The 24124-nt window shown below is 33.0% G+C and overlaps 1 protein-coding gene across 11 annotated transcripts in view; it reads left to right on the top strand.

Moving 5' to 3' along the window:
- The window catches only part of LOC106468186 (serine/threonine-protein kinase D1-like), a 121961-nt gene that overhangs the window by 85610 nt on the left and 12227 nt on the right, over nucleotides 1–24124 (top strand). For all 11 annotated transcript variants that reach the window (XM_022396495.1, XM_022396494.1, XM_022396498.1 and 8 more), the window contains 12 exons: nucleotides 3561–3684; nucleotides 5744–5821; nucleotides 6864–7071; nucleotides 7882–7934; nucleotides 8930–9002; nucleotides 14697–14860; nucleotides 15128–15232; nucleotides 15890–15988; nucleotides 16937–17021; nucleotides 17814–17889; nucleotides 18568–18674; nucleotides 19565–19650. In XM_022396495.1, coding sequence (XP_022252203.1) covers nucleotides 3561–3684; nucleotides 5744–5821; nucleotides 6864–7071; nucleotides 7882–7934; nucleotides 8930–9002; nucleotides 14697–14860; nucleotides 15128–15232; nucleotides 15890–15988; nucleotides 16937–17021; nucleotides 17814–17889; nucleotides 18568–18674; nucleotides 19565–19650 — 1258 coding nt within the window. The remainder of the gene's footprint in view (nucleotides 1–3560; nucleotides 3685–5743; nucleotides 5822–6863; nucleotides 7072–7881; nucleotides 7935–8929; nucleotides 9003–14696; nucleotides 14861–15127; nucleotides 15233–15889; nucleotides 15989–16936; nucleotides 17022–17813; nucleotides 17890–18567; nucleotides 18675–19564; nucleotides 19651–24124) is intronic.

Here is a 24124-nt window from a genome sequence, read left to right on the forward strand (position 1 = left end):
ATATCAGATCAAACCAAGCCTTCATACTAGTGGGGAATCGAAAATCGAACAGGAGTATTTACAAATGTTTAAACAACTCTAATTATTCAATTATGTACAAGCTGCTCAGTGTCAGATAACAATACAAAGAATTAAATTGTGGTGGATTGCTACAAGTTCTTCAAATACCTATAGAATAATAGGTATCTTTTTGGTGAGTGTAAAACACGTATGATACTTCACTAGTATGAAGGCTTGGTTTGATCTGATATTTCATTGGTGGTAGTGTCCAGGGTCACTGATGAGGAGTGGAATTCTCTGAAACCAGTCTGGCTCATAGACACACACCCCAATGAAATAATGGACCATTTCAAGCTTTAACTTGTTGTTAAACAAATGTTTAAACAACTCTAATTATTCAAAGTTAATATGTTTCATTGATGTGAATTTGTGCCTTCATCCTTTTTTTGTTTTGTTTAGAAGTTAATTTCACTGAGATTCTAACAGTTTTTTTAAATCCTAAATATGAAGAAAAAAAAGTGATACACAATTTACAAAGGCAACTGCTTATTTACCTTACAACAAATATTGAAAACTGATTTAGACCAGAAAAGGAAAATTCTGACTTCTGTTGCTTAAATAATAAAAGAAAGAACTATGGAACACCATTACTGAATGCCTTCTTATTAACACTTTCCAAACCAATGGAGCATCAGTGATATTTCTTAATTTTTTTCCTTCTCACAGTGGAAATACTTAATCAAATTGCATAAAAGTTAGAATGAAATTACTAAATAGCCTCTAGTTTCAGCTTTAAAAATATTCAAATGTATTAGTTTTTTATCATTTTGTTTATTGTGAAATTTCTAAACTTTTTTGTCAGATACTCTTTTGAAAAAAACAATAAAAATACTACCTTTTATTTAATATTTTTTAATGTTGATTGGAAATTCTATCTTATAAATCTAGGTAGTTTCAACTTGAGTGATATTCATTAACATTTCTTGTGATACTTTATTTTGCTGATTAAAGTATTCACCACTTCCAGCCATAAAGCATAAAAACACTCCACAGAAACTTACAAAGATTTATCAATGAACTAGAACTTGACCTTTCAAAATGGCATCAGGTCAGACTAGGTAACAATATTTTTGATAATAATTAATAGTCATGGTCAAGATGAATTTATATCTAATTCCCAGATCTGTGGTTTGTTCTAAACTTCCCATTAGATTACCTTATTCTTCTCTGCAAGAGTTATATCTAATCACTTTCCAACCAAATCATAAATTACATTCACACAACTTTATTACTCTACATTGATGTAAATATTTTATAATCTGCTCTGTCCAAGGGTTTTTAAACTTTGCCAGTAACTATTTTCAAAACTGAGCTTCATTAGTAGTTTTTCAGACCACATGCTGTGACATAATGGAATGGTGGGAACAAAGGTCTTATAATAATAAAACATCAAACACAGAAAGAAAGTCAAAAGAGAACAAAAACTTGGCTAGTTGTATTTTCAAGGGATGAAAACTAATTAAAAAATATAAATATGTGTGCTGGAATTGGCAGAAAAAAATCTAAAAATGTCTTTAAGTATATTGTTTATAAGCTAAACTTCTTGGAGCTAGGCAGAAATGTAAGAATGAACATTTAATTAATGCTTGAAACTGTCAGTACTTAGTGAAACTCCATAATTACAGAATGGAGGAAAACAAGGACAATTTCATATATTGCGATCATAGTTAAAGGCAAAACTAGGGTTATAATATTCACGAAATGTACAATTGTCTTTATTTTTCTCAGTCTTGATCATGTTTTTATTTTATTTTAAAATTACACTAAGTAAATTTTAAAATAAATGACAATTAATATCATTTCTAAAATATTTTTCAGTTAAAATTTCATGAGTTAGAATTATTTATTATTTTTACTTAAATTTTAAAATTTGTTATGCAGGAATGCACTAAAAACCTGAAATATGCTCTGAAAGGATTAATAATAAAAAAAGGAGTTGTTATGTCTGATTATTACCTTTTATATTCAAAGCACTGGTGATGATTACACAAACATATTTATTAAGTTTTCTAATTGTTAAAAGCTCCTAAAAGGTTTGCTAAAAATATTAACTCCAGGAGTTTCAGTAAGAAAACAATGTATACAAAAATAATGCAAAATGCTTTTTGAAATGTTTACAAGAGGGTAATATGTTTTACTGAGAAAGCTTACTCATAAATATACAGTTATGACTTTGATTTGGCTTAATTTATACTCTTGAAGAGATATCTGAATGATTAGAAAACTTGTTCACAAGTTGCCGTTTTCCAACTTTATTTCCAGCTGAAAAGTGAATGACATCATACAAAAAGCGTGTCTCACATTGTGTATTGGAAATTACCGAGAATATGGTCAACTATGACATTAATAAAAACAACCTTTGATCTGTGCTAAAGTGAAACATCTAAACCACACTTTTTGTTAGGTGATGGTGCAAAACATTCTACATGTATATATATACATTGCTAAACTAATGTTAATTTTAACAAACAGTGGGACAAGATGGTCAAGTGTAACATTTAAAAAAATTATAATTGCATCCTGCACCTGCATCACAAATGACTCAAAAAAACTTTTAAGGCAAATTGCAAAAAGTATGAAACTTTTAATTTTCTACTTTATGAAATCTCTGAACCCTTAAACCTGTTGAAATCCTTATAAAATGTTTCAACTAGAAATGTCATTTAAGTCCTTCAACTGAAAGATAAAAGTTATTTGATAATTGTAATAAAGGTCTTAAATTCTTGAGCGTGGTTAACTTTCACTCTAAAAATTATTACCTAAATGATTATGCAGTTACAAGTTCTTCAGTTGTTTTAAGTATTATTTGTGAAGTCAAAAGTTAGGGAAAGGAACAAGACATTTTCCATATGTTGTTAAAGTTTTTTTGGTAGTTGCAAATTTGAGCCCCCTGGCACTGTCAAGGAATGAACTAGACTGAGGTTTTATAGGTTTGTTTGATTTATTAGTCTAAAAATATATTGTTTTTTTGTAGCATTTGAAAGTAGCTAAAGACAATATGATAAATATAACAATGTAAAATTATCCTTTAGTACAGTGTATCTCAACCCATTGGTCATGACCCAAAATTGGGTTGTCTGAATGTGTGATAAGGTAATGGACAGACTTTGTAAGTAGATAAGTTGCTAATAACTAGTTAATAAGCCAGATGTTTATTTGCATGAAACTGACTAACTGCTTTAGTGAAAAGAAACTGATAATGCAAAATTGTTATCATAGATAAGCAAAATATTTGTTGTGTATTTATAAACGAATAGATAGTTTTTGTATCTTTATAGTAGAATATTGTCTTACTTACCTTCAGTGATATCTTAATTCTTTCAGACTGAAAAGCACATCACTGAAATAATTAAAATGTGCATTTTCTTGCTTTATATTTCATTTGAGGATGTGAATATATAGCCTTTACTTAAACTTAAATATACCTAAAATGAAAAGAGTATTACAACTTTGCCCATATTTCATTTAGTAATGTTTTATTAACTTGTTCTTTTTGATAGTGGTACAAGCAGCAACAATATTCCCCTGATGAGGATAGCACAAAGTGTGAAACAGACCAAACAGAAAAGCTCAAAGGTGCTCAAAGAAGGCTGGATGGTACATTACACAAATAAAGACAGCATGGTAAAAATTAGTGAATTCAACTCAGAATGTTTGCTGAGCTGTTAATTTTCTTCAAGTTTTTGTTTGTTTCATATTTGGTAAATCAAGAGAATAAGTTATTTTAACTATTTTCGTGTTAATTATAAGGTTTACTTAGGCAGATAAGTAATTTTTATGGCATTTTATGAAAATTATAAAATTGAAATACATTTTTTCTTTTGTGCTATTCCAATTCATCTTTTAATAAAAGAGTGGGGCAAGTTAAAATATTGAGTGATATCACAAATAAAGTATGGCATTGAGGGAAATAAACTATTTATGGTATTCACAATCAGTATTTAACTATTTTAAGTAAACTATTTATGGTATTCACAATCAGTATTTAACTATTTTAAATAAACTATTTATGGTATTCACAATCAGTGTTTAGCTATTTTAAGTAAACTATTTATGGTATTCACAATCAGTGTTTAACTATTTTAAGTAAACTATTTATGGTATTCACAATCAGTATTTAACTATTTTAAGTAAACTATTTATGGTATTCACAATCAGTATTTAACTATTTTAAGTAAACTATTTATGGTATTCGCAATCAGTATTTAACTATTTTAAGTGAAGTAGTTTATGGTATTCTAAATTACTTGCATGAAAGAGAGGAACAGGGTTTGCAATAGTACTAGCAGTACAGGTTACCGGTATGGTACTCGAGCATCTCTAATCATGTGACTTGAGCAGTTAGAAATTCAACTATTATTCGCAGTGTGTTCTCATGGGAAAATGTTTTTCACATCAAACTAAATTGTCAATTATCTGCAAGCTCACATGGTATGACAACTGTGGCAATGAATCAGTTGAAATCTAGGTTTTCTATTGGTTATAAATTTAATAGGAGTTGGCCTCAGAAAAAATCTATTAGCAAATTGTAAATTACAGCATGCCAGAAGCAGGCGTGGAAAGTGGTTTCTGAATTTTCATTGATTGCTCTTTAGCCCCATAAAATTGAAGAATATAAAAACGTAGCTTCAGAATATTGATGATCAAATTATAGAGAATATTTTACACAACATTTCATAGTTTTCTAGGAGGTGGACAAAATAATCCAGAAGAGAAGATGGTTCAGAAACAAATATCCAAGTTCTTAAATATTTTCTTATACAATTAAGAACTTAAAGCTTATAAAATATTAAAATTTGATTTATTATCTATGGTTTGATGTCAAGTTTGCTCATATACCATGATAATTAAGTAGTGTAATTAAATTTTGAATGTAACACACTAAAATGTTGTGAAATTCACAGTTTGACCCGCCCACATGCTAAGGGTTAATCATGCATGCACCTACTTACATGCAGTCAGTCACATAGGCACATTCATGTTCTCTTCTAGAGTGTGGGAATCACCAGTTTCCCATATTTCATGCTGTTGTCGATTTTCACGGTGACATTCACTTATCGGCTGAAGTATGTACTCAAAACTACCACATGAAACATTTATAATTCTGTGAAAAGTGAAGTTGAAATACCAGAGGAGGCATTCGGTCAAAATTCCGAAGATGGGACATGTGATAACACATATTATTCTCAACATATGATATACTATAAACCAGTACTGGTACCACTGGTACTGATGGCTTGGTACCATTACTGAACACCAAGTACCACTGGTACTGGTACTGACTGCACACCCTGGAGAGGAAATAGTGCTTTAATTATATTTACAATAAATTAGAAGACAGAAAAAAAATTAATGAATGAGAGTGAAACCAGTAATGCATTTGTATGCTGTGCCAAATAAGTTATGGGATTGATGCAAGTAAAATGATTTTAGATAATGTTCTAACTCCAGTTTGATAACCTGTCTTATCCTAAAAGTAATTTTTCTATATTGTACATGTATTTATCGTGAATGAAATTCAAAAGTTTTTTTTTTTTTCTATTCTGTGGCATATTGCAAGAATTTGCCTGTATTAGTCAAAAGTTGAGTCTCAAATTTCATAAATATTTTCACCTGTATAATATCAATGTTTGTAGTAGTTATTATTATTTCATTGTTTTTTTCACAATTTGTATTACCACAGAGAAAACGACACTATTGGAGGTTGGATACTAAAGCAATAACAATGTTTCAAAATGAAATAGCTTCCAAGTACTATAAGGTAAGTTTTTCCTTGTTGGTCAAAAAAATTCTTAACTGAGTAATTCTAAGACCTTAAGAGTGAAAGTAAGGAAGAAGTATAACAATATGTAAACCACAATCTCTCTGCCATATCTAGGCACTGGTACATAGGGTTTGTGCCCTGATTCTGTTTGACAGTGTCCTGAATCCATTTGGTGCTCTTGAAAAATCAGAATAGAAAACCATGATCAATATCATACTGAAATGCAGAAAATTCCTGCAAGTTATGGGCTTGAGCCCCAAATCTTTTAAGTACCTAGCCATGGTTCTGACCAGAACTCGTAAGGCCAACTAAGATACAACAGTTCCAGTAGTGTTTGAGACACTACTTATATTATCAAATTGCCTGAACAGCTACTGTTATGGAGTGAACTAGATTATGAATTTTATACGAGTCATTTACAAATCAAAATTAGGATAAGGATTAATAACAAAATATTGTTGGAGATTAAGCATCATTGCTTTAGAATTTTTTCAGAATATGTAATGCATACAGTGTGTCAATTATGTTTCAATTCATGTTAAGCGTTATTTGCTTTAACATATTTGAATTCATTGTGTTGAAACTGAAGAAATGAAAATGAGGTGTAACATTAAACCAGTATGTCAAAAATTCAAGCATTTTTATAGTAAAACTCATAATTCTTAATCAGAAGCAAATAATCTTATTTTTTTAAAATATGAAAAGACTCATGCTAAAATATTTTCTAAAGTAACAACAGTTTTTATAACTCAGATGACTATATTTCTAGCTAAAATGCACACAACAATAAAATAACTAATATAAAAAATCTTCAGGTAAGTTATCATTCTTTAAACGTTCTATATACCGATAAAGACATCATTGGTATAATGTCATTGATGATAATATACATAAAACGGAAGTCTGAGATATGTTTAACTTCCACTGATTTAGTGTCCATTCTTTCTAGCTTGTGACTCTTATCTCATAGTTATTCTTATAGGCATAAGCAAATAGAGTAGAAGAGTTAAAGATATATATATATTTTTAACATTATAAGGAAATCCCACTGTCAGAAATATTGTCCATTGAAACTGCAAAGCATCCACTAAATACTGAATCATCTAGATCCTGCCATTGTTTTGAGCTTCGAACAGCCAATTTAGACTATTTTGTAGGGGAAGAACCAAACAGAAACCACGGCTGGGAAGATGTAATTCGGCAGGCTCTGATGCCAGTGACAGTAACTCAGAATAATCGTGCCTCAAGTAAGCAGGGTCACTTATTAAATAGTTTTAGTTCTCACTCATTGGTATGTGAATTATTATATGTGTATCAAGAAAATTATGCTTGTATTTGACACCTGTCCTTCAAATTTTATTTCCAGTACTTCCACACATTATTCTTTAGTCTTAAAATAAAATGTATACTTTGTAAGTTGTTTTTATGTATATCCTCTATTAAGCTTAAAATTGTGAAATACGAATAAAGAAATTTCATTAAAAAAACACGTTCTTAATCTTCTAGAACTTTTAAATAAATCAAAACTCATATTCTTGTTAAATATGCAGATATTATAACCTTTTGAATTACCTGGTCTTCAAACCTACAAACTAATGTGTTTGGTCTATTGATTTTTTTCTGGACATCAATTTTTAATATTTTTAAGATCAGCTATTTGGTCTATGGTACCCAGAAGTTACCCACAACAATTCTAGTTCAGTTAAGGTGACATGAGAAACCTCTGACCTTTGTGATGTAGACAAAAAATAGCATCAGATGAGTAAATGAAAAATTAATTAACATAGCATCACACAACATTTCATTTCAAGCAGCATATTATAGATGGCATTTTGTGACATTAATACATTTTTCATAATCGTATGAAGTGTTTTGTTTTCTTTTTGTATCAGTTCAGTTAAACACTTAAGTTAAATCTAAATGAGCTATTCAACAATAAACTTATTTTTATGTTAGTTTGAATAGTGATTAACCTCCTACTCCCCCAAGAGATTATTTTTAAACATTCTACATCGTAAGAATATAAGTAATGTAAGTTCATCAACTCTTTATTGTAGATCAAACAACAGATGGAGAGAAGCAAGTAGAAAATGTTGACCATAGTAATAAGGTAAGGCATATAAATGGGTAAGATAACTCTTTATGGAAGTAATGATCATATTCACACAAGTTAAGACGTGCTTTATTAAACTAAGTTTTTAGTGAAAATAGTGAGCAGTGTCATAAGCTATGAAATAATTTATTAAATTAAGTGTTTGGTAGAAGTAGTGAGCAGTGTTACAAGCAAAGATATAATTTATTAAATTAAGTGTTTTGTGAAAGTTGTGAGCAGGGTTACGAGCAAAGACATAAGTTATTAAATTAAGTGTTTGTTAAAAGTTGTGAGCAGTGTTACAAGCTAAAATACAATTTATCAAATTAAGTGTTTGGTAAAAGTTGTGAGCAGTGTTACAAGCTAAGACAATTTATTAAATTGTTTGGTAAAAGTAGTGAGCAGTGTTATGAGCTAAGACATAATTTATTAAATTAAGTGTTTGTTGGAAGTAGTGAGCAGTGTTATGAGCTAAGACATAATTTATTAAATTAAGTGTTTTGTGAAAGTAGTGAGCAGTGTTACAAGCTAATATATAATTTATTAAATTAAGTTTTTAGTAGAAGTAGAGAGCAGTGTTACAAGATAAGACAGAATTTATTAAATTAAGTGTTTAGTGGAAGTAGCAAGCAGTGTCACAAGCTAAGACATAATTTATTAAATCACGTGTTTTGTGGAAGTAGCAAGCAGTGTTACAAGCTAAGACATAATTTATTAAATCAAGTGTTTTGTGGAAGTAGTGACCATTGCCACAAGCTAAGACCTAATGTGGGTACATTTAGCAACTTAATGGAAACTGTAGTATGTATAACAAGATGAAATATGTCTTAACTGAAATGTTAAGGTTGCAGCAAAGAGATAGTAACAAGTTAAATATACATATTTGAAAAAATATTTGTATTTCTTTCTATGTTGTTACTTAAAGTCCTCATTCTGTTAGATTCTTATCCTGGCAACATTTCATGTAATTGTGTGGTATTCTACTCTTAAGCGTTTTTCATTTTTGATTTTAGGACATAAGCCGTATGTATCAGATCATACCAGATGAAGTTCTTGGCTCAGGGCAGTTTGGTATTGTGTATGGAGGTTAGTTCATGTATCAACCTCAATTTTTTGTTTTATATATTGAATTAGTTTTAGCATAACATAAATTTTTTGTAAAACAGGGGACCTGTTGATCCATCTAGGCCATTCCATCCATTATACTAAAAAAAAATACAACTCAAAGTCAGCCCTTATTATTTAATCATTTATCAAACCATCTCTTAAACTCCATTACAGTTACTGCATCCACCACATCTGAAGGCAACCCAATCCAAGGGCCAACTACGCTGTTAGAAGTAAAACTGTCTTAACTGAAGATGAATCCTACCCTGACAAAATTTATATTTATCTCCCTTAATTATACCATTCTGACCATTAAACACAAAAGATGCACTGACTCTATCCATTCCATTAACAATCTTAAACAACTCAATCAGATCCCCTCCAATTCCTTTTTTTTTTTCTAAGAGAAAAAAATTTCAGATATTGTAATATGTTTTCATATGACAACCTTTCTGTCCCAGGTATCATCCTCTGAACCCTTTCTAACGATTATATGTCCTTCCTAAAGTAAGAAACCAAAGACTTAACACAATACTCCAAATTTGGCCTAACCAGTGACATATACAATGAAATTATAACCTCTTTAGATTTGTATTCAGTATTTTACTAGATACAATTTAAAATCCTGTTTGTCCTACCACTAACAACAGTGCTTGGATGGCTTAAGAGACTGATCAACCAGAACACCAAGACCCTTTTCTTCCATAACACTGTTAACATGATTCCCATCAAAATTATACTTATAATTCAAATTATGATAACCCACATGCATTACCTTGCATTCATTATAATTAAAAGCCATTTATTTGCCCAACTCATCAAACGATCTAAATCCTTCTGTAAAACAACAGCATCCTCCTCACAGCCAGCAACACCCAAAACTTTAATATTGTCATTAAACTGTAGTAATTTATTGACCATTCCTTCATCTGTGTCATCAATTTTTATTTATAAAGAGCAAAGGTCTTAACACTGAGCCCTGAGGTTCTGCACTTGCGATGTTAATCCAGTTTGACTGAACTCCATTTATAACAACCTTCTACTTTCTTCCATTTTGTAACTTTTCTGTCCAATGAGCTAACTTATCCCCCCACACCTACAGAGATATTTTTTTAACAAGCTTTCAAACCTTTTATGTGGCACCTTGCCAATTTCTTTCTGAAAATCCATATACACCAAATTCACATCTGTACCTTTCATATAGGTAAGTAATAACCTCTTCAAAGAATATCTAAAGATAAATAAGACAGGATTTCCCCCTAGTGAAACTATAATGAATATCTAACAAAAGTTTAAAGATTTGGCAAAGCATCTTTTGTCAAACTTTCCAAAACTTTTCCTGCCACTGATTTAAAACTAATAGGTCTATAATTACTGGGACAATTTTTATCACTTTTCTGGAAAAGAGGAATAACATTAGCCCACTCTCAATTTTCAACTACCTGTCCACTGTTTGAGAACTTATAAAAATTATTCTCAAGTGGCTCACATATTGAATTGTTAACCTCCTTCAAAACCGAGTGGGAATGTTATCTGGCCCAGTAGCCTTTCATTCTTTAAACTTCACAACTTTTTCCTAACGAGCTCAAAATTCATATGATTATTCTGATCGACCTTGTTTCCTTCTAGCAACTGAATATTGTTTCAATTTTCATTTGTAAAAGTTGAAAAAAGTAGAATTTAATAACCCATCCATCTCATAGTCATCAAAAATGAGCCTTCTTTTATTATACCTCAAAGGCTCTACTCACATCCTAACATTTTGTATACCTTTAATGTGTATTTAAAGAAATAGTTACTGTTAAATTTTACATTTTTAACCTACTTTTTGTCTTTTTCAATTTCCTAATGTCCTGTTTGATCAACTCTCCCATCATAGCAGTCAACTTAAACTTCTTAAATTTATAATTCTTCTATTTGACTTTATTTCTTATGACCTTTATGAGCCAATCTCGTCTTTTACTTGCAGCTATCTTGAATACTTAAAAATTTACTTTTAAGATATTTCCATATTTGTTCAGTATATCCAGTTAGTTCAGTTGCCCAATTCTCAATAGGTAATTCTTGTAAAATCCACTCAAAGCTGCTTTTTTTAAATTTTTAGTCAAAATCTTATTATTCCTGAACTGCAAAGAAAGTAAGACACCAAATCTAATTGCACAGTGATAATTTGCAGCCAGAAGTTCGTCCATCATCACTCTTTTACACATATCTATATAAGAAGTTAACAATAAGTCTAAAATAACATTATTCCTAGTTGGGTCTTTGATCAATTAGTGAATAAAGCTATCCTGAATGGTTTTTGAAAACCTGTCTTGCTTATATTTTACTCTAAAATTTCCCATTCTGTGTGCCTGGAATTAAAATCTCCCATAATTATGACCTCATTAACAGCTGAAATCTTATTCTTACTGTAAAATTTTTTCCTAAATTTCATCAGTTTTATCTGGTAGTTTGTAACAAATTCCAACTAAACGTTTTCTTCCCTTATAAAAACCAGAAAAGATTCAATCTCCGAGCTATTATCTTTGATATCTTAAAATTTAACAGGATGTCACTAACATTTTACATATAAAGCCACTTCTTAAAATCGTTTTGATACTCTATCCCTATTATGTAATGTAAAAACATGTATTTCAAAAACATTTCTGTCATCAAAATAGTCTACATTTAACAGTTTCTGTTATTCCTATCATATCAAAATTTTCCATTCTGATTTGTGCTGTAAAGTCATGTATTTTATTTCTGTACTTTGTTCCCACACTTTTCTTTTCTCTACATCTTAGTTTTTCTGCATTTACTTTATCCAGGCCCTCACCACTGTCTATTCCTAGTTACAGCTGCTATTACAGCAAAGTTAATAGCCCTTGCAAACAAACCAAACCCTACCCTGTTTAAATGTAGACCATTCCAAAAAGCTCCCATTTCTCACTGAACTGATCCCACAAATCCAACCTGCTTGTCCATATGTATTAACCTAAGCCTGGAATTCATCCCTTGTGACCACTTATAATCTAATCCACACAATTAAATCTCAGCATTATCCCTCAGAGGATTAACTTATGTCATTTTCTTTAAATACCTTTATCAACCCCTGTACTTATCACTTAGCTTTTCTCACCTACCATTCCTTACATCATTGTACCCTATATGCACAACAAAGACAGCAACATTGCTAACACCAGTTACTGTATTACTGTTTTGTCAGTTATGCATTCCACCCCTGCTCCTAGATAGCATAATCTAGTTCTTTTCACCCTATTTACCCTACAGGCTATCCTATACACGTGCTGTACTAAAGAATCACCCCTGACTATAACCTTCTTAAATTTTATACTTCCATTCTTTTCTGTCCTATTGTTATCTTTCCCTTTTATAGTTCCTCCTCTACAAAAGCTAAGGGCAGAAATCTATTACTTAAAAGCAGGGTCACCGACTGTTGTTCTGGGGGAGCCTGGCTTGAGCTGTTTTTATTTATTGTTTTAATTGTATTACCTTATAAGTCTTAGAAATATGTTCTTAATGTACACCAAGATTGCTTTACATTTAAATCATATCTGAAGCTTTTTAAGTGACCCCCCTTTCCCCCTGAAATGGTTTGCTCATGAGCACACAAACAGATATCATGTGTATGTACTGACATCATGTATGCATTATGCTCATGCAGTCGTGGTCACTCAGTACTTAGAAATTGATTGATTCAAAACATGTACTGTCATAAATCCAGCTTGCAAAAGCAGAAAAAGAGAAAGGAAAATAAAAATAAACGAATTGGAGCTGAGAAGCAGGAACCCTATCACAAAGTATTTTGTAAGTGATATAAATAAAGAGAAAAATAATGTGCATTCACAAGGAGAATGTGTTGGTTAATCTAGGCTTAACAGCGTGGACATAAACTCTCTGACACTACTAACTCAATGAAGAAAAAGAAAAACTTCAGCAACAGACCATCCCCATCAGGATGCAACTGACTTTTTTACATAGATAACCCAGGTATGTGGCCAGAGAGACAAATTTATCTTGAGAGGCAAAATATCATCAATTGTTGTCAAAAAAGCCATGTTGACCTTACAGAATTATCTAAATCTATGCCATTAGATTCTAATGCTGGACATTCCTTGAGTATCTTCTGTATTCAAAATCACCAAGTGGCTGTGAGAATGCAAAGAGAGATTGGTTAACTTGGAGTAAAAGAGCCTTATTTTGCATCCCTTGTTTGCTATTTTTTAATGAGCTGAAGAAAAACTCTTGTAGTGCACTGTGCAAAAAATAAGAAGGGTTCAGTGTGGCAAGTGACGCAAATTATATGACAGACTTCCCAAGCATGAAGGGCATAGTCAGCATCATCATTGTTACTGGCAATGGAGAAACCTGCAGCAGGCTTTACAAGGTAGAGGGATCAATAGCCAGCTTCAGAAGCAAGTACAATCAGAAGCTGAAAAGAACAAAGCTTTACTAGAGAGACCTTTGGATGTAACCTTATTTCTGGCATCCAGAAATTTTGTATTTCAAGGAAGCAGTTCCACAATTAACGATGTTCACAATGGCAATTTCTTGGGTGTACTTGAACTAATATCGCACTCTGACCCCCTTCTGCATGATCACTTACAAAAGGTAAAACAAAGTCAAGAAAAGGGAGGAAAAATGCAAGTTCATTATCTATCTTGGGAAAGTCAGAATGAATTTATTGAATTATGTGGTCAGCATGCTTTGAACACGATTGTGGCAGAGATGAATGAATCTATTTTTCTGTGATATGTGACACTACACCAGACATCTCCCATACAGAGAAAAATGTACTTACCCTGCTTAGTAGAACCTGCTCATTACAATTAAAGCTGCTACTTCTAGTTATAATTGTACTGTTCCTAACTTCCTGAAATCATTACTAGCTACTTTAACCTTTGTGTGTAAAGGCTTAATTTTCTCATTTAGATCTTGCTGTCATTACCCACAGTATACCCTTCTCTCTATCTATCACCTCTATTTAGTGTAGCCTCCAATTTCTCTTCCAACCTGCAAATTATAAATAAAGATTGTACATCTTTACTACTAGCTTCAATAAAAGTGCATGTCAGTCTCAAGGTCCCAAATAAAACTCGCTCCTTGCAGACTGGAAGCACTTCACACTTACACTACTTTTTAACCATTTTGAGAGTGAATAAACTAGAAAATTGATATTACGATACTTGCTTCAATTTGTTTTTTCATAAGAAAGTGTTAAAATTAGGAAGTTAAGCATAAAAAATTTGAATTTTTAATGAAAATTCATAGCATATCTCATAACATTGACTTTCATAATCCTTAGAATAATGGGAAATAGATGAGAGATGTTAATCGAGAACACTTCAAGTTTAACTCATACTCTTCTGTTAGTATCAGACAAGGGCAGAAATTTAAAGTAGCAACATATAAAACTAAGAGATAAAAGTGTATTTTTACTACATAAATTTTCAGCAGTTATATAATTAAATAATTATGTATTAAAAGCAACATCGTAGAAAATCATGTGTTTATTAATGTGTCAACATCTAGAAGAAGTATATACTTCCAAGATACAAAGATTTTCCTGTGCAGATACAGATATTTTTTGAATATGTTCTGTATTCTCTAACTAGCATTAAGAACCTAAATAGCAAATCATCACGTCTCCTGATTTTTGCTTTGCTTAAGGTGTGCACCGAACGAGTGGGAGATCTGTCGCCATCAAGGTAATTGACAAAACAAAACTGCCAACTAAGAAAGAAGCCCACTTGAAGAATGAGGTGATTATTCTCCAGAATATTGACCATCCTGGAGTTGTTACTATGGAGAAGATGTTAGAGACCCCAGGCAGGGTAAGATTATCTTTCATGTTAGCATTTGAAAATATTAGGTTTTATATTCCAGCGGTAGTGATTGCTGTTTTTGATACTAGAGCCCCACAAACAAAGGTTTATTATTTGTATGACAGTTCAAACCTAAATCATACCTATGAATAATGAAGCTAGTTGAAATAAACAAGTTATATCACAGTATTATTATGTTGTAAAGTTGTAATTATTGAAGTGTTATCTAATTACACGATACGAGAAACCAGTACAATTTTGTTTTTGTTTTTTCAGATATTTGTCATAATGGAAAAACTAAAAGGAGATATGCTAGAAATGATTCTGTCAAGTGAAAAGCGACGGTTGTCTGAAAGAATCACAAGATTTCTTGTGTATCAGGTAGGATACGAATGACCTTTTATTTTCATCTTTATAGGTTATCAGACAGATATGAGTATGATATGATTAACAACTCATCTCAACTGATGTAAAAGTGATAATGAAATATGAGAAAGATCACAATGAAGTAACAATGGTGGTAAGTATAACACTTTTAAGTTATTACCAGAAACTAGTGTAACTAAAATACATGAGCTTTAGTGTTATACAACTTGCAACGACTAGTGAACAAAGAAAATATTTTAGCATGCATTTCAATGATACTTTGCTGTAAATTATACAAACATGCTGTTTACTCAACATACAAGGTTTTTACATAATCTAAGCAATAAAAAAACATAATTATAATTGTTGAAACATGTTATCTTTTGTGACTGAAATATGATACTTTGCTTTTTATCTTTGACAGTATACTCACATGCAGTTTCATCTCACAACTGGTTTCACTAATATTTCATTCAGAGTACTAAGTAAGAAACATTGTTGACAAGGTTTACATAAAGATTATAATTGAGCTATTGTAATTGCACTATTTTTGCCCGAGTTCCATATAAGACTCTGTTACAAAAATTATCAATAGCCTTTCATTTATGTGTAGCTCAACTTACGAATATATATTCAAGAAACTGAGACTTTTATATACTGTTTTTCTAATAGATTTTAATGGCCTTGAAACACCTACATTTCAAGAACATTGTTCACTGTGACCTTAAACCTGAGAATGTTCTGTTATCTTCAGGTTCCGATTTTCCTCAGGTAAGTTGCGTTAGATACAATTTGATTTCAGCTCATTTTCATGTAAGAATTAACAGACATTTTGTGATTCAGACTTTTGCTAGGTAAGCAACCTGTGGTGGACATTTTTAACGTTTGACCAGGGCCAGCTCAAGATGGGTTCGAAGGGCTCAAAGAACCCACTACAAAAATTTTAAAACTTTAGAAAAAATACTAACAAATAAGGAGAAAGGGGAACTTTGTGGTGAAAGTTTGTGTGCAGAACTTAAATTAATATTACCAGAAAATTCAATTCCAGATAAGGTCTAATTTTGTATATGGGAAAATCAAATCAAAGAAATTTTCCAAATACGTTTATTGCTCTAAGAATTTTATTAACTTTGTCTATTAGTGTGGTAAGTGGCAAAAGATTGTTTTTGAGACTAAAGTTGATAAAAACACTTTTGCATTCTGTAATGCGACAAAAGAGACTAAACAGCTTAGCAATAATTTCTGTAGAAAATGAAATGGCCAGAGATATTAAGATAGATCAATTAAGGAAGTTTTGCCATGTTAAAAGCTCATAAAGTTCCATATTCTAAAAGCTAATCTAAGTTTTCTTTATGTATTTTTCCCACTATGTACCATTTTTGTACTCTATATTCTGAATTTTAAAAATTATTTAAAATTTTGTAAAGTGCGGAAAAATAAATCAAAATATAAAAATTTGAAAAAGGGTGTAATTGATTATTTTTCCACCTTTAAATTTTTGAACTTGGGCTGGCACTACTTGTGATAATTGGTAAATTTTTCTGAGTTAGATTTTCTTGTGTAAATAACATCAAACAGATTCTAATCATGTACATATTTTTCAAAAAAGATAAACTACATGGATAGATGTACTTAAGTACAATTGTTTTATTAGTCTATCTGGCTGTATATCTGTGGCTCATAATTTATGCTATTTTTCTAAAGCTAACTTAATTTCAGGTAAAACTTTGTGATTTTGGATTTGCCCGAATCATTGGTGAAAAATCCTTTAGGAGGTCACTAGTGGGAACCCCTGCATACTTAGGTAAGGAGAGAGAAATATAATGTCTGATTAATTGTGAAGACACCACAATTGAACTATAGTATAGTTTCTATACTATAGATTATACATTTTTCCATGTTTTAACAAAACTACCGACTATGAAATAAATGACTATTTCATTGTAGTCAAAGTATATTCAAATAATAAACCATTCATGACCAATAGACATAAACTTTAAGTATAAGTTTGGCTGACTTACCAAGGTTTTTGAGTGTAGGTCTATATATACTTAGTATAAACATTTTGATAAATTCATAGTCTGAAAGTAGTTTATAAAACTATTAAAATAAATAAATGAGCAAAGCCCATGAACTTGGTAAAGTAAACTTTTGCCACTGACTATGTTGTAATAAATATGTCTTTCATAGGTTTCATTATTATGAACAGAGATCACGATGATGGGTCAACAGCATTAAAAATGTTCTATGTTGTTCTAGTTGTATACAACGTTTATTTGAGTTTAGTCATAAATATTGTTTTTTTTTTAGGTGATATTGCACAAACTACATTCTGTACACACACACACACACACACATATATATATATATAAACATTGATTAAATTTAGAAAGTAATAAATGAATGTGTATGCAAAAATGTGTATTCATGCCTGTTATATTTAAATTATTTAATAACTTCCTTTATATTGCTACTTTTAAAATAATTATTAGTTTATGGGCCTTGACTATTTAGCATTATATAAACACACAAGTGTACAATAATTTCCTTTTGGCCATTGTCCTTGTTGATTCATTTTCAGTAATCTTAATTGTAGCACCAGAAGTAGTGAGAAATAAAGGATATAACAGATCTCTGGACATGTGGTCAGTTGGGGTCATTGTTTACGTCAGGTAAGGTTGTCCTAATGGGGACATAATATTGTGACATACAATTTCAGTGTAAATGCATTAAAGAAGCAAGTAATATAAACACCCAAAGTTAAAATTGAAAAAGATGCACTAATATTTAAAGAGATCATTCAGTGTTGTAAGAATTTGTATCACATGTTGCTCAACGTTCTTGTTTTAGTAGTAATTGTTTGATATACAAAAGGTTTACATCCCCTGAGACATGTTCCATTTTTTTTTTTAGATTCAAATGTTTGCTATTTTGTTGTTTTCAGTTTCCCCATATTTGAGAAAGCCCTATTGAATTTTTGAGCTTGAGCTAACCACCTAAGGCATCTTATAGCCCTACTTCAACAATTGTTGCTTTTACAGCTGGAAATGTATAAAAATTTAAAAGGAATTTTAAAAACCTTATAGCAATATTGAAGCTTTGTTACTGTTTTTTTTAGAGAAAGTTTATAATGGAGCTCAAAATTAGGTTTAGGTTACTTAGTTACAAAAAAATGCTGTTACCTTTCAATCACTCAATTTCTTTTAATTGTGTAAGAAATTTCATTTAACTTAAGGTTTGTTTACAAACTAATTCAAGATAAAATTCCTATTCTGTTTATTTGTATTTTATGAATAAAAAATCTTTTTTTTTTAAACTAACAAAGTTTAGATTTTCTCTTATTGCTACAGTTTAAGTGGAACCTTTCCTTTCAATGAGGAGGAAGACATTCATGATCAGATCCAGAATGCTACTTTCATGTACCCACCTAATCCATGGAAGGAAATATCAGCCAGTGGTTGGTTTTATAATATTTTCCTAGAATTATTTTCAATGGGTATTAGATATTTGCCTTTCAGTGTAGCCCACAGTCATATGTGGTTATGTAGAGTGACAGTTGTTTTTATAATCCTTCATACATTTACAGTTTCAAGAACATGTGAGATCATCTGGCGTATAGATCACACATAATTTATCTAAATATTGACTCAAATTATTAGTATTGTATTTATTCATATTTCAATCAATATAGAGAGGAATAAGAGGGATGGGGTGTTTGAAGAGTACTCCTATTCCCTTAGTTTTGTTCTGATTTTTATTTGAGAAACTATATTTAACTCTGTGTGTGTGTATACTTAGTTTGTTTCTTTTTTTGAAATAGATAAAGTAAAGTTGATATATGTGAAAGGAAACTTTTATATAGAGTATTACAATGTTCTTTTTGTTTAAGTTCATAGCTTTGGCTGAGTTGACTATATCATAAAATACTCTTCTGAATATGAAAACGGACATTGTTGAAAGTAGAATGCAAATACACAAATTTAATAAGTAATGTCAAGTGTATTTCAAATATATTTTGTCTTAAGGTCTACATCATGTATTATGCTCGGTAATACAAATGCTTCGTGTATGTAAGACATTTCTAAATGTAGTATTTCATGTAAGCCAAAACATTACCCAAACTCTTACCATATGATTAAATTATCTGCTCTTAGAATCTTATATTTTTTCTCAAGTGTACAGCAGATATGTGACTAGGTGTGTTTTTGTTATAATAAACAAAGAATTGTAAAATATTTTTTGAAGTGAAAAGATTGACACTTTATGTATTTAAATTACATGAAAAATGCTAATTAATATTTTGCAAAACGTGACACTAAATCATCATAATTCTGACTCTTTGTTCAGCTATTGACCTGATACAGAACTTACTACAAGTGAAAACAAGAAAAAGGTACACTGTTGACAAGTCTTTATGTCATCCTTGGTTGCAGGTAAGCAGTGAAAGTTTTCCAATGTTACTTAGACATTATGTATATGTTGTTGATTTTTTTAATTATTAAAAAACCCAGTTGTTCAACAGTAAGTCTGAAGGCTTATAACACTAGAAACAACACAGATAGTCCAGCATGTAGCTTTGTGCTTAACTACAAAAAAACAAAAATTAATTATTACATTGTATCATACTTAAAATCTCTAAGAAGAATGTTTTCTATTATTATATTGTATCAATTAAAGGAGAGATTAGACTTTGTAATATATTTTGTTTTGAAAAACAAAATCATTTACTTAAAAGTGTAAATTTTTTTTCTAAATTTTTCATGCCATGTTTAGTGTAAAATCACAAAAACTAAACCTAGGTTTAAAATTACCAAAAACAATTACTTGCACCTGCTGCTAGTAGAGGTACCAAAAAATTATAACTTTCACTAACTATATAGTTAAAACCAACCTGCTATACCTCCTCCACTTTCTCCCTGAGGTTTAAAAAAAGGCTTTGACTAGGCTTGAGCATGGAAGGTAACCAGCAAGTACATGTGAATGGTTGAAAAGTATGACTTTGACCAACTGTGGAATTGGAGCAAAGAAACAAAATCTTTGAGACTAACTTTCAAGCTTTTTCCCGATACAGTACCTTCCCTCCCCTCACAAGATTAGCTTTTCCCATATTGTGCTGCCCTTTTTATAAAACGCATGCTACAAGCCTTCCACATCCCTCTGTTGGAATCCAAAGTTCCAACATATCTCTCATGTGAATTATCATGTGTCAACTCTCCACCAGGAGGAGAGCACTACTATGATGTGACTCCCTCTATGTGCCACTGCTGATCTATCACTTCTTGTTTGGCACTGCTTGAGTGCAGAAGTCTTTCTTTAGACCACTGATTACCCTAGAAGTGGTTTAACTTTATTTAACTTACTTCAACTTCATTTCACTTTTATTTGAGAGCATTTGATTTCCCCATTTTTGCCGTGCATATTTTGCTGTTTAGTATCTAGCCTGAATTCCAAAGTTGCTGTTACCACTTTGGGTGCGTATTACTCATCTGTTACTGCACTTTTGGCCACTGGCGTGACCCGTTCGGGGATTTCTCAGCCGTTTGTCACAGAGAGATGGAGCATTGTATGGAACACACATCGTCCCCTGTTCGTGCCCATCTTCTTTCTGTACTTTTTAAGCCTTTTACAGGTGCAGACTGACGAAATTTTGATCTTTCACCCCCCCCAAAGTTCACAGTGCCTTCGAACACCTTCCTGGGGATTCTGTTCAGCCCTCATCGGGTTTCTTGGTGATATTATATCTCAGGTATGTGATGTTTTACTTCTAACCATAGTTATTTTGACTCGCATCCTTCCTTATTGCTTGTTTCTGCCTCTTTTTCTGTCCTCTTATGTTAGGGTTTACACTGTGCTTTGTTGCCCTGTTGGGTGATGACATTAGTGTGCCTAGTTTCTCGCAAGCTTCGGTCGGTCCGCCCTTGCGACTTTTAGGGTGAGATTTCAAATTCTGGACCACCAGTTGTGGGTTCAGTTTTACCTGTTTGAGAGGATGGGTCCCAATTTTCCTGTTTATTCTACCTGTGCCCGTTTTCTTGCCTTAGTCGTCCTCTGACACTTTTTGTAATACCTCATCTCAATCCTCTTCCTGTCTGAGGCTTTTCACAAGAATCATGTCAGGTTTTCTGGGGACATCCTCACCCTCTTCCCTTCCACTGTCGTCCGCATGTTGTTTTCAGTTCTTGCCCTACACACATGGTTCACTTCTGTTTAGGACTTTTTGGGTTGTGATGCTATGTTTTTGCAGACCTGTCACCCAGCTCCATATATACTGGACCTTCTTGTTTTACGACATTTCGAGTGTAATACAATTACTGTGTCCTTGGAGTCACGAGTGGCTTCTGTCCAACAGTGATCCACCTTTCACAACGGGGACCTTGTTGGGTTTCCATCAGAGCTGGGTGTGGCTCCAAGTTCTGTTTCCCGACCCAACCCTTGACAGTCCCGCCTGTCCCAGCTTCCAGTGATACCACACTTAGTCATTTTTCACGGTAACACATGGTATGCAGGCAACTGTTCTGATGACTGCTTGGTGAGTTCAAGATTGGGGTAGCTCGTGTGGCAAATTTGGTTCATCAGAGAAGGCCTTTCCTCTCCGAAATTTGGGTTCATGGTGTACTATCAGATGATTTTGTCATACCCTTTTCCCCTCTATCCCATTTCCTTCCTCCCCCTCAGGATCCCTGGTCACGCTAGTGTCTGCCGAGGCAGCGCTTGACCTCTTCCCCCAACAGGTTGTCATACCTGCTTCATTCGGGTTTTATTTCTGCCAGTTTGCCCGTAATGGGGTAGTATACCTTTTCAGCACCCTGCTTTTTGGTCTGGCTTCCACGACATATTTTTTTGTTAAGTGGTTCACCCCATTGCTCAGCGTATTCATACCTTGGGGCTGCAATTCCACACTTACAGGGATCTCTGGCTTCTTCATGCTCATTTTGAATGAGAGTTGACCAGTCCTACTCGTTAGCTCCCTCTCGATGCTGTGCGAGTGAGATGGTTGATCATATTGGAGAGGCCCTTCCTTGATACTACCCATTACCTTGTACATCTTAATGTTTTCTTCAACATCCATCTCGGTCGGACCTAACCTTCTCCTCTCTGGCTCCATTCTATGGAACTGGCCATTCAGACAGCTCTGCCTGCTCCCTTACTTACTACTGGCAAGGTTCTATCGCTTTTGGGGAGGTGGTTGTCTCTGACACCTATCAAACCCCTTGGCAGGGCTCATAGGCGTTTGCTTTAGTGGGCCCTTCATGACTAGTGGAATCTTGTACGGGATCCCCTGGATGCTCCTATTCATATTCCCTCCTTCTTGGTGCATGATCTACATTGATGGTTTGACAAGGCGGGTGTCCTGCTTCTTCCTCCACAGCCAGATTTACATCTGTTCACGTAGACATCCCATCAGGTCTATGGTGCATGGGTCAATCACCAAGAGGTTTTGGGTTATTGATCTGCTGAAGAACATTCTCTTCACATCAGCATCCTGGAACTCCTGGCTGTCCGTCGAGCATTGGATCATTTTATTTCTTTCACCAGCAGTCACCTGGTTATGATCCTTTCTGACAATTCTACAGTGGTGGCTTATATCAATCACCAAGGCAGCACCCAGTCGATACCTCTATGTTGAATCTTCTCTATTGGGCCCACTCTCATCTCATTCATTTGATGGCGTGTCATATTCCAGGTGCCTTCAATCTGGTGGTGGATCATCTTTGCTGACTGGTTCGGGTTTATCCCATGGAGTGGTCCCTACATCCTGCTATTTTTCAGTGGCACTGTCATCATTTGGGTACTCCTCATGTTGATGCATTTTCCACTGCCCTCAATCACAAATTACTTCAGTTTTGGTCCCTGTTATCCCATCCTAGGGTTTTGGCCGTAGACGCCTTCAGCCAGGATTTGTCCCACCTGTTTCTTTCTATTTATCCTCCTTTATCTGATTACTTCATCGGGTAGTCTCCCTCATCCATGCCACTCTGTGCAGAGTCCTTTTGATTGTCCCTTACTGGCCCGCTCAACAATGGTTCCCTCAGTTGCTTTGGCTCTAGGTGATTCCTCCCATCCTCTTCCCTTATTTCCAGACCTGTTACATCAACCCCAGTAGCCGGTTCTTCATTTCGCACTTCCTGTCCTCCGTCTTGATGCCTAACTTCTGTACGGTCCCTGGCGAGGCGTTCCGTATTCTCTTTCCGAGTAGTTTCTCATTTAGCCCATTCTGTTCATCCTTCTTCCTTGGCTTTTTACCAATGGAAGTGGAGTGTTTCTCACTCCTGGGCATTGGCTTGGGATTTCCCAGCTTCTCGCCCTGCAGTTGCTGGTATCACCAAATTCCTTACCTGGCTCTGAGAGGAGTTCATTGGTCTCCCCAATTTCGGAATTTGGGGAGCCTTATCCCATATCTTCAATTTATTTTCCTCCCCAGTCCTTTCCATGTTGATCTGTTCTTTCTGGCTCCTTCAACTGCGGAGACATCTGTCACTCTGGAACATTAAGGTGGTTTTCCATGCCCTCACTTTACCCCTGTTCGATCTCATTTCTTTCTGTTACTTATTTCACTTAACCTTTTCGCCCCAGGTAGGTTAAAGTGCATGTGTCATGATGTTTTGAAGCGTTATTTTTCAAAATTTTATTAAATAACATTTTTACTACTTATGTCAATGAAATTGGCATCAAAACATAGTTTATAATTTAAATTTTAATATTGTATATGTTTTAATTCTTAATTTAAAAGGAAATGTAAAGAAAGAAATGTTAAATGTCGATTTTTGTGTCCAGTTGTCTTATTGTTCAGTTTCCAACATGTACAAGTAACTAATGAATTAGAAACTCAAACTTGAGATATAGACAAGCTAAATATAAAATAAGAACCTCCCTTCTCTAGGATTTGCTGAGATAGCAATATTTTTA

The sequence above is a fragment of the Limulus polyphemus genome, unplaced genomic scaffold, assembly GCF_000517525.1.
Source record: "Limulus polyphemus unplaced genomic scaffold, Limulus_polyphemus-2.1.2 Scaffold2907, whole genome shotgun sequence".
Classification (NCBI taxonomy): Eukaryota; Metazoa; Arthropoda; class Merostomata; order Xiphosura; family Limulidae; genus Limulus; species Limulus polyphemus.